Source organism: Ictidomys tridecemlineatus, chromosome 4, assembly GCF_052094955.1.
Source record: "Ictidomys tridecemlineatus isolate mIctTri1 chromosome 4, mIctTri1.hap1, whole genome shotgun sequence".
NCBI classification, from domain to species: domain Eukaryota; kingdom Metazoa; phylum Chordata; class Mammalia; order Rodentia; family Sciuridae; genus Ictidomys; species Ictidomys tridecemlineatus.
The window spans coordinates 151363769-151380147 of record NC_135480.1 but is presented as its reverse complement, the minus strand read 5'-3'; the positions used below and the strand labels follow the sequence as shown (position 1 = coordinate 151380147).

General features: G+C 34.9%; 1 protein-coding gene across 50 annotated transcripts in view; it reads left to right on the top strand.

The window, feature by feature from the left end:
- Ptprd (protein tyrosine phosphatase receptor type D) overlaps positions 1–16379 on the top strand; it is a 2128582-nt gene that overhangs the window by 1941545 nt on the left and 170658 nt on the right. For 33 of the 50 annotated variants that reach the window (XM_040285790.2, XM_040285762.2, XM_040285761.2 and 30 more), the window contains 4 exons: positions 801–911; positions 2312–2323; positions 4332–4601; positions 7572–8153. In XM_040285790.2, coding sequence (XP_040141724.1) covers positions 801–911; positions 2312–2323; positions 4332–4601; positions 7572–8153 — 975 coding nt within the window. The remainder of the gene's footprint in view (positions 1–800; positions 912–2311; positions 2324–4331; positions 4602–7571; positions 8154–16379) is intronic. The other 17 variants (XM_040285765.2, XM_078047625.1, XM_040285773.2 and 14 more) reach the window with 1 other exon arrangement.

Here is a 16379-nt window from a genome sequence, read left to right as displayed (position 1 = left end):
GGCTTTGTGACACCACACTGCTAATCCCACTGGTGGATTTTGATGGGTGTCTTAGGGGATCCGTCTTGAGGTCCTCAAGCAGTGATTGGTTGGCTCTTCCTGGCTGGCCTGGGCCGTGCTTTTGAACTTTTTAAAAATCTTCTAATGCAACTGCTCTTTGTTTTTCAGCAAATGTTAAAAAAAAAAAATGATTGTAAGTCGTGGCAAACTGTCTTTCTTTTCTTAAAAAAATCTGCATGTCTTAAGGGAGTTTTGTTTCTTTAAGTAATATTTTGATAATTGATAATGACTAATTTTAATTTTTCGCTTTGTGCAGCCTTTTTGTGCTCGCTGCGTATTTTTGGCTTTCTTCGGCAGAAGACTTTCTTGAAAACCCAGCCTGGTTTTTTTTGAGCGTACCTATCTTTTGCGCCAGTTTTGATACCAAAATGAAACAAAACAAAACCAAAAATTAATCTTTTGTTTTATTTAAAAGCCATACTTCCTTGAAGCAGTCTCACCCATCTTCATTTTATTAGTCTAGGAAATGAGAGTGTTAATTATGACTAGAAGCCTTGCTTGGGAAAAAAAAAAAGATATTGTTTTCTTATGCTAGCGTTGATGATGTAAAAAAAGAAATAATCTCTATATGTTTTTCTCATCGCATCATTTTCTGTCTGTGCACCTTAGCAAGAGATTGAATCGACGTTGAGCGGACCTTCACTTTGCAGGGCTTTTCATGTTGTTAAGAGGTTTAGCTTTCTGAATTGAAAAAGCTTGCTCTGACCATCTCTTTGGCAATATATTTTATATCCACACAGGAGCCCTTCAGATCGAACAGAGCGAAGAATCTGACCAAGGAAAATATGAGTGTGTTGCCACCAACAGCGCGGGCACTCGCTATTCTGCCCCTGCCAATTTATATGTCAGAGGTAGGAATGCCACAACCCTGGCGTGGCTTCTTCCTTCAGGCTCAGGGGGACTTGAGATGCCCACGGGGTCTGTATTATTCTGTCAGTATGTAACAAGCTGATTTGGTAAGGGTTATGGTAGCTGAAGCATTTTAGTAGAGAGAGAATTAAAAACTTGAAATATGTTGATTGTTAAAAAAAAAAAAAGAGAGAGAACTCTTGAGTATAATCTATCCCGAGGCTTGAGGTTTGTAAGTATATTTGCATTTTTGCATTTTGATTTCTATTTTTACCGCATTGATTGAACTGTGCTTGGCATTTGTTTGAGGTTTTTCTCCTTTTTCTTCTACTTTTTTTTTTTTTCCTGTTGTTTCTCTTCTGTTTCCTTATCAAACCTTGAAATAATTGCTCGGTGTGCTACTAATCAGTTCTGTGGGTAACTGCAAGCATAGAGGCGTTTATGTCTTTGTGACCTCTGCTACCGAGCTCTGAGGATAAAGCAACCAACTTTAAAAAATGATGCTACATGCAAGTAGCACAATTGTTTTCCTTCTTTTCATAGTGTCTTAATTATAAACACGTAGTATTTAATTATAACCACGTAGTCTGTGCCTCTGTATGTAGGCACATGTATACACACATGCTTGTTTAAGTTATTAAAATTTACTAAAAAATTCAGTCTTCTGATTGCCATGGAACACATATTGTTTTTTTTTTAATAATAATATTGGTTGGACCTTGAAACAAGAATGAATTATGGGGATACATTTGTATTTTTTCATATACTAATAAAAAATGATTCAAGTTTGAGCTCTTAGAAGTCCTTCCCTGGAGTTCTCAAAGCCAGTTCCCGTAATTTTTTGACCACCAGAAACCTCTTATTCCTGGACTATCCTTCAGAAGCCACAAAAGGCATGGGCGGGGGTGGGAGTGGAGGAAAGATTGTGAGTGAGGGCTTTAAATGACTGTAGGATGGGAGTCCCTTCAGGAAATATCTAGCTTGATTTTGAAATTTTTGTTAGAGGTAATATTGTTTCCCTGGGGATGTTTTTCTCCTCCTTTTTGCTCTGGAGTCTGGGGTGGGGAGACTATGAAGAAAACTGTTTCTTCTGTAAATTCTTTGAAAGCCCTTTGATCCTTTTTTCTCACAATGGTGACCTCCTTTGCTGCATGAGGCATGTATACCTTCTTCCATGGAAAATTTCAAAATGATGCTAGCTATTGTTTCTAATAACTGTGTTAGTCCATGAGGTATTGCTAACTTTTCCAGATAAGGTAGGAAGGATGAACTAGAGCAAATAAAGATGTTCAAGTAGCAGTTGAAAGCCTTGATATGGCCTTTTTACTCTCTCTGTGTTTCCCTTGTTTTTCTCCTTTCCTCATTTCATTGTGTTCTGCATCAAACCCCCTACATCCCTCAGAGCTGCGAGAAGGTTGGTGTGTTTTTTACTTTTTACCCACCTTACAAAACTATTAATTAAACCAATAACAAAGAATACAAATGAAATGAATGTAGCTGCATTGTGGTCTTCTTTTGGTTAATGGTCTATTTTAGCAGAGAATGCTCTGGCCATGGCTTCCGTTGCTTGCCGGTGGTGTCTGTGGTGCATGACGGGAGAGAATGTGCCCGGGTGCATGGGAACTGGTAACACTTAACTCTCTAAGGTCCAGTGAACGTGGTCAGTGTTCCTGCTTTCCTTCCTCCTCCACTCTTCCCATCTCCCTCCCCACCTGTAATTTCTGTCTTCTAAAGATGCCTGCTGCCCACAGAATGACTTTTTACAGTTGCTCCCCTAATCCCAAGCATGAAGACTAAACTCTGCTCCATTTTTCTTGATATGCTCTTTGATAACTCAGAGTCTACACTGGCTCCTGCTTGCTTCGGGTAACCTCTGTGAATTGGCTGCAGGAGGCATGCTTAGCTCTCTCCTCTTCTCCTCTGTCATTCACCCACGAGGCCATCGCAGTGAGCCCTCCCACGTCAATGGAGGTTTATCTCAACCTTAAGTGCAGCCAAAGAGTTTTCAGACAGAATCACTTAGCTTCTTCTTGGGGTTATGAGGTGGTTTTTCCGTCTTTTTATAACTTTGAAAATCAGCGTATTATCTGTATTTAAGGTATGCTCCTAAAGATTACACTCTTGATCTAAAATTCTCATGGTATAATGTTTTGCTCATAAAAGCCCAAGAGGAAACCCTTTATCTCTCACCCTCTCCTCTTACCACTTTCAAAACACATGTATTTAAACACACATAAATGTGCAGATTATCTGAAGCAGGAACACTGAACTGTAATTGCTTGGTAATTTTTTCTGTTATGTTGCTTTAAGATAACCACTTCTCTTAATGTCATGTCCCACTGTATGTTTTAGATCTGATGTCCTTCAGTTTGAATGTAGCCATAGAAAGCCTTTTATTAGATTGTGTGTTCATCGATGTTGTCTTACCTTAGATATGAACTGAATGGAATCCTGAATGCAAAATTCCAAGCTCCCGTTCTGAATTTGCAATTTTTACCTTTAGCAACCTCAGCTGAACCTAATATCTTTCACCTTTCAACCCTCTCATCCCCCAAGTCCCTGTCCCAATACTATTCCTTCTCCTTTTGCGAAGTTCTGTTTCCCCATTATTTCTTCTGTTGTCATTGTCATCTTGGATTCCAGCAACTTTCCCGTTATCCTAGCATGGGCCTTGAGATCCCATCTTGTGCATGCCTTGCCTGACTCAGTCCAGTATCTCTACTGGTGTTTGCCTGTTTCCTCTTCTGTGTGTGTGTGTGTGTGTGTGTGTGTGTGTGTGTGTGTCCATATGTGTGCATGTGTATACATATATATACACATATATGTATATTTTTGTGTTTGTACCACTGTTAGTGTAAGGTTTTGAGGCTGCATCCACTCTGAATCTGAAAACAAATAAATTATACTTTCAGTGTATTCTAGGAGATGTTTTCTAGAGCTGGGATGTGACAGTGTGGTCCCACACATACATTCACATCAACTGGAAATGCACAGCGCTAAAGTTGGCTTTAGTTGTCAACTCAGATGCTGGTGACCTTCCAGCCCCTCTTTCTGCATATACATGTGTGCATATAACCATTTTTATATGCATGCATGTATATGTTTCTGTGTTGATCTTATGCATGATATTTGTGTATTGTTAGTTTGTAGATAGTTTTCGTGGGGCCCTTGTAGGTCTGAATCCACTTTTGTATGAATGTGTCTAAGTTATCAATGATTAAACTAAATAAATTCTTCTGTGCATACACACACCATACTTGTATGGTCTGTATTATCCACAGCTTTTCTTTGTTTTGTTTTTGAACGGTCCACGATATGTTTCAGTTGTTTAATTGTGTCTGTACTGTGCATGTGATGTGTTTAGCAAGCCACTTTCTTCTTGCCTTGTATATGTTACCATCTTCCCTTGTGTTTTATTCCAGTTCGACGTGTCCCACCAAGATTCTCTATACCACCCACTAATCATGAAATCATGCCAGGTGGAAGTGTTAATATCACCTGTGTGGCAGTGGGGTCACCAATGCCTTATGTGAAGTGGATGTTGGGGGCAGAAGATCTGACACCTGAAGATGATATGCCAATAGGAAGAAATGTCCTAGAACTGAATGATGTCAGACAGTCAGCAAATTACACCTGTGTTGCTATGTCCACACTGGGTGTCATTGAAGCAATAGCACAGATCACTGTCAAAGGTATGTTCAGTGAGTCAGGCATTGAAAATCTGGGTACACGAAAGGTACCTGACTAATATCCCTAGAAAACCTGTTTTCAGAATTATGAATTAAATCAATTCATTCCTCTGTTTCAAATGTGTGGAACCTAATGGAATTATATAGTATACATATACCTAGATAAGCAAATTCTTTCTTAAAAATATTGGCTCACAGGCAGAGCACTTACCTAGCATGTGTGAGGCACTGCATTAGATTCTCAGCACTGCATCTAAATAAGGTCCATTGACAACTTAAAAACATTGTCAAAATATTCAACAACAGGCACCCCCAGGCACTAACCTGGCAGAGTCAGGAATGCTAGACCTGGTTGATCATTATGGTAAGACTAGTTATTACCAGCCTCATACTAGTCTAGAGACTTGATCAGAGTCCCAAGAAGAATCCAAACAAGTGTTGTTAAATATTTAAAGTTTCTAAACATAAGAGAAGAAAAAGAGCATTGAAATTAGCATGAGCTGATAAGAGGAGCTCTAAGTTTTTGATGGACCATACCACAAAAATCAAATGCAAGTAGCATTATCATCTGTTTTAGTTTTATCCTTCTACTTGTATAGAAAAATGCTCATAAAATTGTTTTTTCTACTAAATACAACTAAAACACTACTTCTGACTATTTTGAGTTTAAAAAAAATTGAATGTGTGGGAGTGTCAGTTGTTTTCTAGAAAACTGGGAAATGGGGTCATACTGAGGGTAACTTGTTTCTTGCAATGTCTAGAATTTTTGCAGAATGAACACAAATTATCTTCCCTTTCTTGAAAGTGTAATTTAAGAAAATGCAACATACATTATAATTGGTGTCATTATCTCCAACTGAGTATATGTATCAAATCTATGCCATGTAAAATCAATACTGTGATTTGAGAGTAAAAGTGCACATTATCAACATTTATCTTTTTTTTTTTATTGGTACTGGGAATTAAATCCAGGGGCATTTTAAAACTGAGCTATATGCCCAGGCCTTTGTTTTTATGTTTAATTTTTATTTTTAGACAGGATATTAACAAGATGCTGAGGTTGACCTTGAACTTAGAGTCCTCCTGCCTCAATACAATATTTACAGATATATACCACCTCACTCAGCTATTTATTGTCACTTTAAAATAATGTATCATATGTCCTTAAAATATTAACCATGCTCTTATTTATCTTACGTTATAGATCCAAGACGATAAACACCATTTAGGAAAGCTAATGTCAGTTAATATTAGTAAATATAAGTTTATATAGTGATCTTTTTTTGACCTTAAATTCATAAAGACAGGGGAAATCTGCATTACTCAATTCTTTGAAAACTGTCAGGCCAGAATATTTGAAGAAATGTCTTATTATTCTTAGAAAATTCCCTTGGCCAAATATTATCATTCTGTAGCTCTTAGAGTAATATGTAAATATTAAATCACCTCTTTTCATAATAACCATTTGAATTTTAAATATTTGAAGGTTTGCTGAACACTTTAAAGAGTTCAAAAGCAGGAATCACAATACACTTATCTTTTCCACTTTTTTTTTTTGTTGTTGTTTTTCTGACTCTTGCCAATTCTCTGCCCTTTCTACCTCAAAAATGAATAAAGCCTAAGGGTGAATCTTGAAGATAAAATAATGAATAAACCAAAACAAAAGGGAGAGCTTGAAGACAGAAGAAGGAGTACTAACTCATTCCTCAGACATTTGATAATTCTCACTTAAAACCCTGCTCAGTGTGGGGCAGTCTTCTAGGTATGGGGAATACAGCAGGAAGTTCACAGTACCAGCCTGTTGCTCTGGAAAATATTCCATTGCAGAGGTGTTGCAAGAGCCACAGAATGATCTGCTTATATGAATGTCATCTTCCTCGTTTTCTCTAAAAAGTCTGCTGGTAGAATTCCCCTTTTGCAATCGTGTTCTATAGAAAAGCATTTAAATAGAAAGCTACCATTATAGATGATTAATATCCTTAAACAAGAGCATTTTGAAGTTGTGTTCTGTGAAAAGGAGAAAATTGGATATGTCTTAAAAGATGGATTTAAATGCAAATGTTTGTCATGTAGCTATAGTCTCAGATATAGAACATAGAATTTTTATTATATAGAATATAGAATTTTTATTGACAAGAACATATTTTAGAAAATGATTTGTAAATATATCTTAATTTAGTTTCTTCATTTTTACAAATTACAAAAAAACCCCATTGATTTGAAATTACAATTCTTTTTAACCTCTAAATTTATTTTTTCTTTTCTCTTTTTGTGTGGTGCTGGGAATTGAACCCAGGACCTCACACATGCCAGAGAAAGATTTAACTCTAACCCTATCTATCTCAAAATTCCTGGTTAGATCATTTATAAGACAATTTTTGTAATGTTCCTTATGACTTATGTTTGTAAAAGAATATGGAAACTTTTTTCATAGCCATTCTATTTCAGTACATTCTACCTTTTGTTCTTTTTCAGTGTTGATACTTAGTTGTATAATTTGTTGAAGCAAAGGAGACTAGATAGTCAAGCTTTTGGTGTAAAAATACTAATAACTGCATCTATATTTTTTTTGAGGATTACTAGATTAGCTCATTAATCTTCAGAGCAAACCCATGAAATAGTTACTCAGCTGTTTAATATAACTCCAGTAATGCAGTTTTCCCATTTTTCACATGAGAAAAACGAAATCAAGGAGAGGTTCAGGAACATATCCAGGATCACTTAGCAAATGAGTATTGGATTTGGATACAAGCTCCAAAATACACTGTCAAACCTTACTGATAAAAATGGGATTTTCATCACCTGTGTATGTTTTACCACACTTCTGGACCACTTAGAAACTATCCTTTGCTTTAGGTTTATCTAATTAAATTCTCGGTAGATGCATAATTAAATCATTGCAATAACTAAGCTTGTTGATTCGTGCAACATTGTGGAGAAGTCGGTAGTCACTGTGTTTTTTCTCCACCCAAGCCTTACCCAAACCTCCAGGAACTCCAGTAGTGACAGAGAGCACAGCCACGAGCATCACACTGACGTGGGACTCTGGGAACCCTGAGCCTGTCTCTTACTACATCATTCAGCATAAACCTAAAAATTCTGAGGAACCTTACAAAGAAATTGATGGGGTAGCAACCACACGCTACAGTGTTGCTGGACTAAGCCCCTACTCGGATTATGAATTCAGGGTTGTTGCTGTCAATAACATTGGGCGTGGACCTCCCAGTGAGCCTGTGTTAACACAGACCTCAGAGCAAGCACCATCCAGTGCCCCACGGGATGTACAGGCACGGATGTTGAGCTCAACCACCATTTTGGTGCAGTGGAAGGAACCTGAGGAGCCAAATGGACAGATCCAAGGGTACAGAGTTTATTACACAATGGATCCTACTCAGCATGTCAACAACTGGATGAAACACAATGTAGCTGACAGCCAAATCACTACTATTGGCAACTTAGTGCCCCAGAAAACATACTCTGTCAAAGTCCTGGCTTTTACCTCAATTGGAGATGGTCCTCTTTCAAGTGACATACAAGTCATCACTCAGACAGGAGGTAAGTCAGGGTCAGGATGGGAAATGGGGCAGGAAGGAGGAGGTAGGGGTGAGAAGGTCACAAAGAAAGTATAATTTTAAGTTTTGAAAGTCGGGGCTTCAAATCCAGAAATTGTGATAATGTCTAAAGAGGAATAGGCAGAGATGCCTGAGAAATCAAAAACCATGTTAGACAGAGGTGTGTGTTAAGCATCATTTCTTTTTCATTTGTGTGAGAATGAGTTGAAGATTTTTCTGTATGAGATGATGAATGCCCTCTTCTTGAATCAATTCAAAATAAGAGAATTCTGCTACTTTGTACCAGTGCTTCTGGTAGAATGGTTTCCAGAAATTATTTAATTCGTGTAAGATTGGGTGACTCAAGATAAACTTTAAACTAAAACTGTCCGGGGCCTTGGATATTTACGTGACTTTTGCTTTCCAGGAAGTTACTTTTTTTAATAAAAATCAGTATTATTTGAATGGTTTGAATTTTTTTTCCCTCGGTATGGTCCCCCAATAGATGAAAAAAGACAATTGAATTGGCAGAATCTCAGATCAATTTTCTGGGGCCTTATTCACTCATTTTATGAGGTGCTAGAGCAGACACCAAACTATTTTATGGAGAAAATATTAGCCCTACCAGTGTTTTTACTTTTCTAAGAGAATATCAAACCTCTGATATTTGACTCAGAGTAATCAGTTTTGCCTTGAACTGGGAGTATAAATTATCTTTCTTCTGAAGCTTATTCTTCAGCATCAGATACCTGCTCATTTGACTTCTTATTGTGTTGGCACCTTGTAAACGTGCATTAATTATGAGCATTTTGGCAGTTTGCCTTTGGCATGTTCTAGGAATCTGCACAGAACTGCATTATTGGAGATAGTATCTCTAATGTGTAGGTATAACTCACTGCTAATCTTGGCGATGGGTTAATACCTTCTCTCAGGTGTTAGAACTGGATAACACACTGTTATCTGGTTTCACTGGTACCTGTGTTTCATTGAGCCACAGACTTATTTTCGTGGCATGGAGTTATGAATCATATGACTCAGAGTGTTCACTCTTTGTCCTTGGCACACAGTATCTCAAAGCATATTTATAGCCGGCCTGGTTTTATTTCATTTTCAGAGTGTTATTTGGTTCTCTCTGGCTTGTTCATGGATTTACTGTTTTCGCTACTACAGTGAACCAAAACTAACTATAAAAAATGTTTTACTACAAATGTACCAAATATCATCCAAGTCCCTTCCCCACTTCCCATTTGCAACTTGTCTGTATTTATTTGCTATATTAATATGCAGAAAAATATTATAGATTGATTCTATCATAAAAGCTTCTCATTAGAAAATGTAGAAATCTGTGAATTTTGTTCTGTTTTTTTTTTCCTTGACTAAAAGTAGTCAACTGAGATTATTTCTCATGATATTTTAGCTGATCCATGACCATTAAATAATGATAAGTAAGTATTTGGGAGGTATATTCCACTTTAAGCTTTTTTAATTTTACAGCTGGGGGGGGTTGTTTTTGTTTTTGTTTTTGTTTTTTTAAACATCCTTGGTGCTTGAAACTCAAGCTCCCATTAGTTGGCTCTGTGACCTTGGAGAAGTTATTTCATGTGTTAATCAACTTTCCATTGCTATGGCAAGAATATCTGATATAAACAACTTAAAAAGAGGAAATGATTTTTTTGGCTCATGGTGTCAGAAGTTTAAGCTCATGGTCCACTGTCTCCCTTGCTTTAGAATCTGTTCAGGGTGTCATGCTAGGGAATTCACGAAGGAGCAAGGCTATTCACCTTATGGTGGCCAGGAAATGGAGGAGCAAGAGACAGTTCCAGTAGCTCCTTCAAAGGCATACAGCCAATGAAATTACTTCCTTCCACTAGGCTTTATACAGCCAATGAAATGACTTCCTTCCTAATGGGTCTGCAATCTCCATTAGCACCACCTATGTGGAATATGGGCCTTTCAGGGAGGATCTTTTTAAATTTACTTTATTCATTTATTTAGATGTGGTACTGAGAATTGAACCCAGAGCCTTAACATATGCTAGGCAAGTATTCTACCATGGAGCCACCACCCCAGCCCTCAGGGAGGATTTTAAGATCCAAACCATAATACATTCTCTCTGAATTTCAGTTTTCTTTTCTATAATAATAAGCACCCTAGGCTGGGATTATGGATCAGAGGTAGAGCGCTTGCCTACCATGTGTGAGGCTCTGGGTTTGAACCTCAGCACAATAAAGATATTGTGCCCACCTATAACTAAAAAATAAATATTAAAAAAATAATAAGCAGCCGGAAGAATTTGGTGGTAGTGTTTGTCTTCTACAGCTGCTGTAACAAAGTGCCACATACTGAGTGGTTTATATGGTAGGAATCAGTTGTCTCAGTTCTAAGGCCTAGAAGCCCCAAATCAAGTTTTCACTTCCTTCTGAGGGCTTTTAGGGAAATATATTTCATACCTTTCCCGTAACTTCTGCTGGTGTGAGGACAGTTCCCTGGCTTTGGAAACAACATCTGAGCTGTGTCTTCCTTTTCAGATGGTGTTCTCTTTATAAGCAAGTATGTGTTCAAACTTCTTTTCTATAAGAACACCAATCATAATAGATAAGGACTCATCCTAATAGCCTCATATGAAATAACTAGAACTGCAATGATCACATATTCAATATTGTCACTGTATGATGTTCTGTGCATTGAGACTTCAACATTGAAATTTTTTGGTATAGTTCTGTTATAGTTTAACTATACCAGAACTGTAAGTTTGATAATGGACAGAAATATGCTATAATTTAATTAGACAATAATAATAATAATAATAATAATAATAATAACAATAATAACAACAGATAATTTATAGACTGATCACGATGCTCAGAACTTACATATATTCTCAAGACACGCACTTGGATAGATGTGCAGTTATCATTTGATGATGAATAATTTTCCCAGATCAAAGAGGGGAAGAAGAAGATTTGGATGCTTGTCTTCCATCATAAAGTTATTTAATGGAATAGAAGAATTTAATGCAGGGACCCTGGAAATTTTTAACTATCATTATCTTTCAAATTAAGAATTTCCTAATGGCATAATTTTAGTGTTTTTGCCTAGTAGATGTTGAAAAAAATACAAGCAGGAGAGAAAAACACAAATTATCATTTATGCCTTTAAGAATTACATGTAATTTATTTTTGAAATATTTGAGGTGGCTGTTAGATTATACTAAATTAAAAGTTCATTGAAACATGGAGATACGAAAAAGTTTATCTGAAAGTTGTAGGAAGTAGCTTTTTTACTTTTTCGTAAAAAGTTTGCTATACTCAGTCACTAAATTTGCTATAAGGTTTGTAACCACCAATTTAAGCATAGAAATCTAGAGTATTGGGACTGGGGTTGTGGCTCAAAGGTAGAGTGCTTGCCTAGCATGTGTGAGGCACTGAGTTCAATTCTCAGCACCACATATAAATAAATAAAAATAAAGTTCTATCAAGTTCTATCAATTTTTTTTCTAGTTAAAAAAAATTAAAAAATCTGCAGTATTTTAAATCTTTATTTTCAAAAGACAGAGGAGGAGTTAGCTACCTATGAAACACATGTTTTCCTGAAAGTATATTAAATCAAAACATACAAATTCTCTGGACACATATACATTGAATGACATACACTAATGTCTTCAATCACAGGTTGGTGAAAAATATGGAAATAATGTTTAAATAGTACATTTCAATTTTTTAAAATATTACCAGCAAGCAAAATATAACACTGAATCAAAATTCACTGAAAGTAATACTATGAAAGGGGCAACTGAGTTGATGTGTTCCAAGGACTCTATTTTTACAAGGTCTGATTTCACTTAATGGCACAATTTAGAATATCAAGAGGAATGGGTCATGGATGTGTTAGAATAGTTCTCAATCTGTGTTTGACTCACTCTTTTTTACATTAAGATGTTTCCAAGAACCTTCCATAATAGTTATACTTTTAATGCTCATTGATTGAGAAGATATATGATGACATAGTGACTTGGGCTTGCCAAGATCAATAGGCTAAGAAAGCCCTCCAAAATAGCTCACTGATTGGATCTGTTCTATAGGCTTAATTAACAAAGGCCATTTGATGTTAGTGGACACCTGCCAAATACAATGATGTTAGTTCTGATGTAATTAATGCTGAGCTTCCCCTTTCTCTTTATTGCTGACTAGCTAATTCTTAGGATCATTGCTGTACAAGAACATAAAACTGTTATAAAATACTACTGTAGAGAATATGAATATTTCCACAGCAATTTTATCTCTTCTAAGCCTGCAGAAATTTATAGTTCTAAAATGTGTGTGAATTTAAGTATGTTTTAATTACATATACACAAAAATGTGCATTTTTGATGACTTCTGTGCTCGACAGGTGCTCATTTCACTTTATTATCTCTAATTCCTCACACTTGCATTCTTAGTTTTGTTACAATCAGATTCAGAAGAAACAGCACTTGAGAACAGAGTGAGTTTAAGAGAAAGTCATCACTTTGGATCTTATCTTAAATAACTTACATGCTGATTGATAGAAATTGAGGAATGTTATAAATTTATTTGCAGTGTTTATAGAAATATAGAAAATCCAAAAAGTTTATTTTGAAGTGCCCTCAACGAAGCATTTCCCCTCAAGGGTGAATGTTAGTCAGGTTAACTATATTAAAATAATCTTTAAATGATTTTTAAAATGAAAAGATTTTGGTTAAGATGATTATTTTCTAGAAATAAGGATCAATCTTTCAAATTTTCCATAAATCTAACTTTTGGCAAGACTGTCACTTCCAAGTAGTTTACCTTGAATAGATGGGGATATGTGGCCACTAAAGAGGAAGACATTTATATTGTGCTATGAAGGTATACTCAATTTTAGGAAATACATTCAGGAAAGAAAGGGATATCCTGTAATTTTCTTATGCAAATAATAGGAATATTCTGTAACTATAGTTTACAGAAGAAGCAGAAATATAAGTCTTATAAAGAAATTTAACAAATTATACTTTAAATCTAATGCATTAAAGTAAATGTTTGATATTTATAGTAATTGAAAGCATTCTAAATCTTAGATCCCTTTGAACATTCTTCAGAAAGCATATCTTCTATACATTTTGTAGATTATTGGAAAAAGTCTACTGATATCTGTGGGTACACTTTCACATGATAGGCCTGGAAAAGATAAAGAATTACATATAGTTACCATATAAACAGTGATATCAAATTTAAGTATTTTAAATTTACTTAAAGTGCATTGTACATATTCTGGAAATTGGAAAAGTACTAAAACACAGACTATGACATTTATAAATACTGTGTTTTAGATTTCCACAAAGGTATAAATCATTACATTGGTTATGTCAACAGGCCATATAAGCAAACTAGAAAAACACGGCTTCAAGTCATCAAAATTATGAGTCCAGTGTAACTGCTCCCTGAATTGTTTCAGCAATGAGAATAGGAGCACTGGATGTAAATACAACTATAATAAAATTTAACTTTTTCTTATTTATAGTTAATGACAGTTGGCAGTAAGATTTGTACAGATGCTTATGTGTTAAGTACCTATTTTGTCAGTGATATATGTATGGCACTTACAGATGACTCTTTGTTTTGTATGGCACTTAGAGATGACTCTTTGTTTTGAATTTGGTTTTACTACAACCATAATTCTGGCTGTTGCTTTTATTGTTATTATTATCATTTATCAATATGCTAGGTAAACACATTTTTAAATATGTACCTTGTTAAAGTATTAGCTCTTTGAGCAATAATAGGTTTTCTAGTATCTTTGATAATATTTCATATTTATAACATGTCAAATAAAATTATAGTTTAGCAATGTAATATGTGACAGGCTTTATCTGGAGATATTACCTAAGTTTTACTCAAACATTGATCTCTTCTAATATATCAGCATTTCAAATGAAATAAAGGATTTTTCATGCATTTCTCAGTCTGTCTTCATCCTGTCACTGAGTTGCCTTCAGATATTTATGTAGAATATAATTGTAATAATCAACTACTTGACATTTATCAATAGGATTATAATCTCATTTTTAAGGACTTGACAGCTCATATTTTTATTTCCTTGTGGCTATTCAGTAAGTAATCAAGAAAGAGCACATGAATGTACAGGACATAGTGATTTTTAAAATGTGATTTTAAAGAAAAATTTGTACTGCATTTTCATTTTAGCTTTCCATATTTGATTGTACATTTTGCGCATGGTCAGTATTCTCACATCTTTTTAATGTGGAGAGATTATTTTCAATGTTCTAGATGCAGTCTGTTTATTTCCTTTTAAGTTTCAAGGATCTCATATTTTTATCATATAATTGATGTTTATTTAATCAGTGAGGGAAATGTTACAACACAGAAAAACTGGTAAATAAAGTACTCAAAAAAAAGTAGTAACTATAAAAGCAGTAAGTATAAAAAAATATAAATTGATTACCACACAATAATCTTGGGTGACTTTACCACACCTCTCTCAGCTCTGCATAGATATTCAAAACAAAAGTTGAATAAAGAATCTATAGAACTCAATAGTATAATTAATAACTTAGACTTAACTGAAAGATATAGAATATTTCAACCTGCATCATGCGGATACACTTTCATCTCATCAGCACATAGATTCTTCTCTAAAATAGACCATATACTATGCCACAAAGCAACTCTTAGCAAATACAGAAAAGTAGAGATACTTCTATGTATTTTATCAGATTATAATGGAATGAAACTGGAAATCAATGACAAAATAAAAAATAAAAATTATTCCAACACCTGGAGACTAAAAAATATGCTACTGAATGAACAATGTGTTTTTGCAGAAGACATCAAAGAGGAGATTGAAAAATTCTTAGAGGTAAATGAGAGCATAGACACAACATATTGAAATCTATGGGACACTATGAAAGCAGTTCTAAGAGGAAAGTTTATTGCATGGAGTTCATTCTTTAAAAGAAGAATAAGTCAACAAATAAATGACTCATAGTGGGCTAGGGAGGGGGAGCATGGGAAAGAATAGATGAATTCTAGATAGGGAAGAAGGGTGGGAGGGAAAGGGAGAAGGCAGGGGATTAGCAAGGATGGTGGAATATGATGGACATCATTATCTGAAATACATGTATGAAGACACAAATAGGGCGTCAACATACTTTATATACAAACAGATATGAAAAATTGTGGCATATATGTGTAGTAAGAATTGTAATGCAAAAAAAAGTACATGTAAAAAGACAAAAAAAAGAAGTAACTATAAAAGAATACAAATAAATGTAAAGTTTAAAGACTGGGAGCTTAAGATACATATATGTATATAAATATGCAAGACAGATCATAAGGGATATGTAAATATGCATATAAGTAAGTTTATATATAAATGTTCATAATTATGTATATGTTTTATATAAATATATATATAAATACATATAAAACATATAAAGAAAAGCATGAGTATTAATGTAAAACAGAACCTCTGAAGCTTTAGTGTTTGGTATAATAATTCAGTTGACTGATGAAGAAACTATTTGTAGTGTCTCCCAAGTGGTGCTACGAAACCACATGTGAAAGTCTGGAGTCCTCTAAAGTGTTTTCCTGTATATCTATATTATGATCATTAAGACTACTTTGTAAGTAAAAATATATATCCATTCATTTGACAATCTTTGTTTTTTTCTTGAGTGCTCAGTTTTATGTTAGTTGTTTCCAATATAACAAAATGCCAATGAATGAAATCTTTATGTAGATCTTCAATTCCCAAGAACGTTTGAGTAGCCCTCAAGCCTCATATAATAAAAAGATAATTTAAGCCATTTGATCCATATGCTGAATTTAGTCTACAAATTTTACCCTATGCAGTTGTTTTTTCAAAATTAATTAATAATAAATCATTAAAAATTGGAAAATTTTACCTACAAGATTTCTTAGCAATTTCTGTTGGAAAAAAAAATCAGAAGGTGGAGGAAAACTTGACTCATGTTGTACAAGGCAGACACCTGCAGGCACTGAACTTGATCTTTTATCCCTCTTCAGGTGAGGAAGCTACTCTCCTGTTGGTTTGAGGCCCCGTATAGTATGTTTACTCATCTAATTATTTGCCTGATACCTCTAGGCATGTGTATTTCCACTACAAGCTTAAAATCTAATAAATGATTTTTCTCTCTAAACCTCTGCATGTTAGATAGAGAATCTTAACATCAATTCGTCTAGTCAACAAT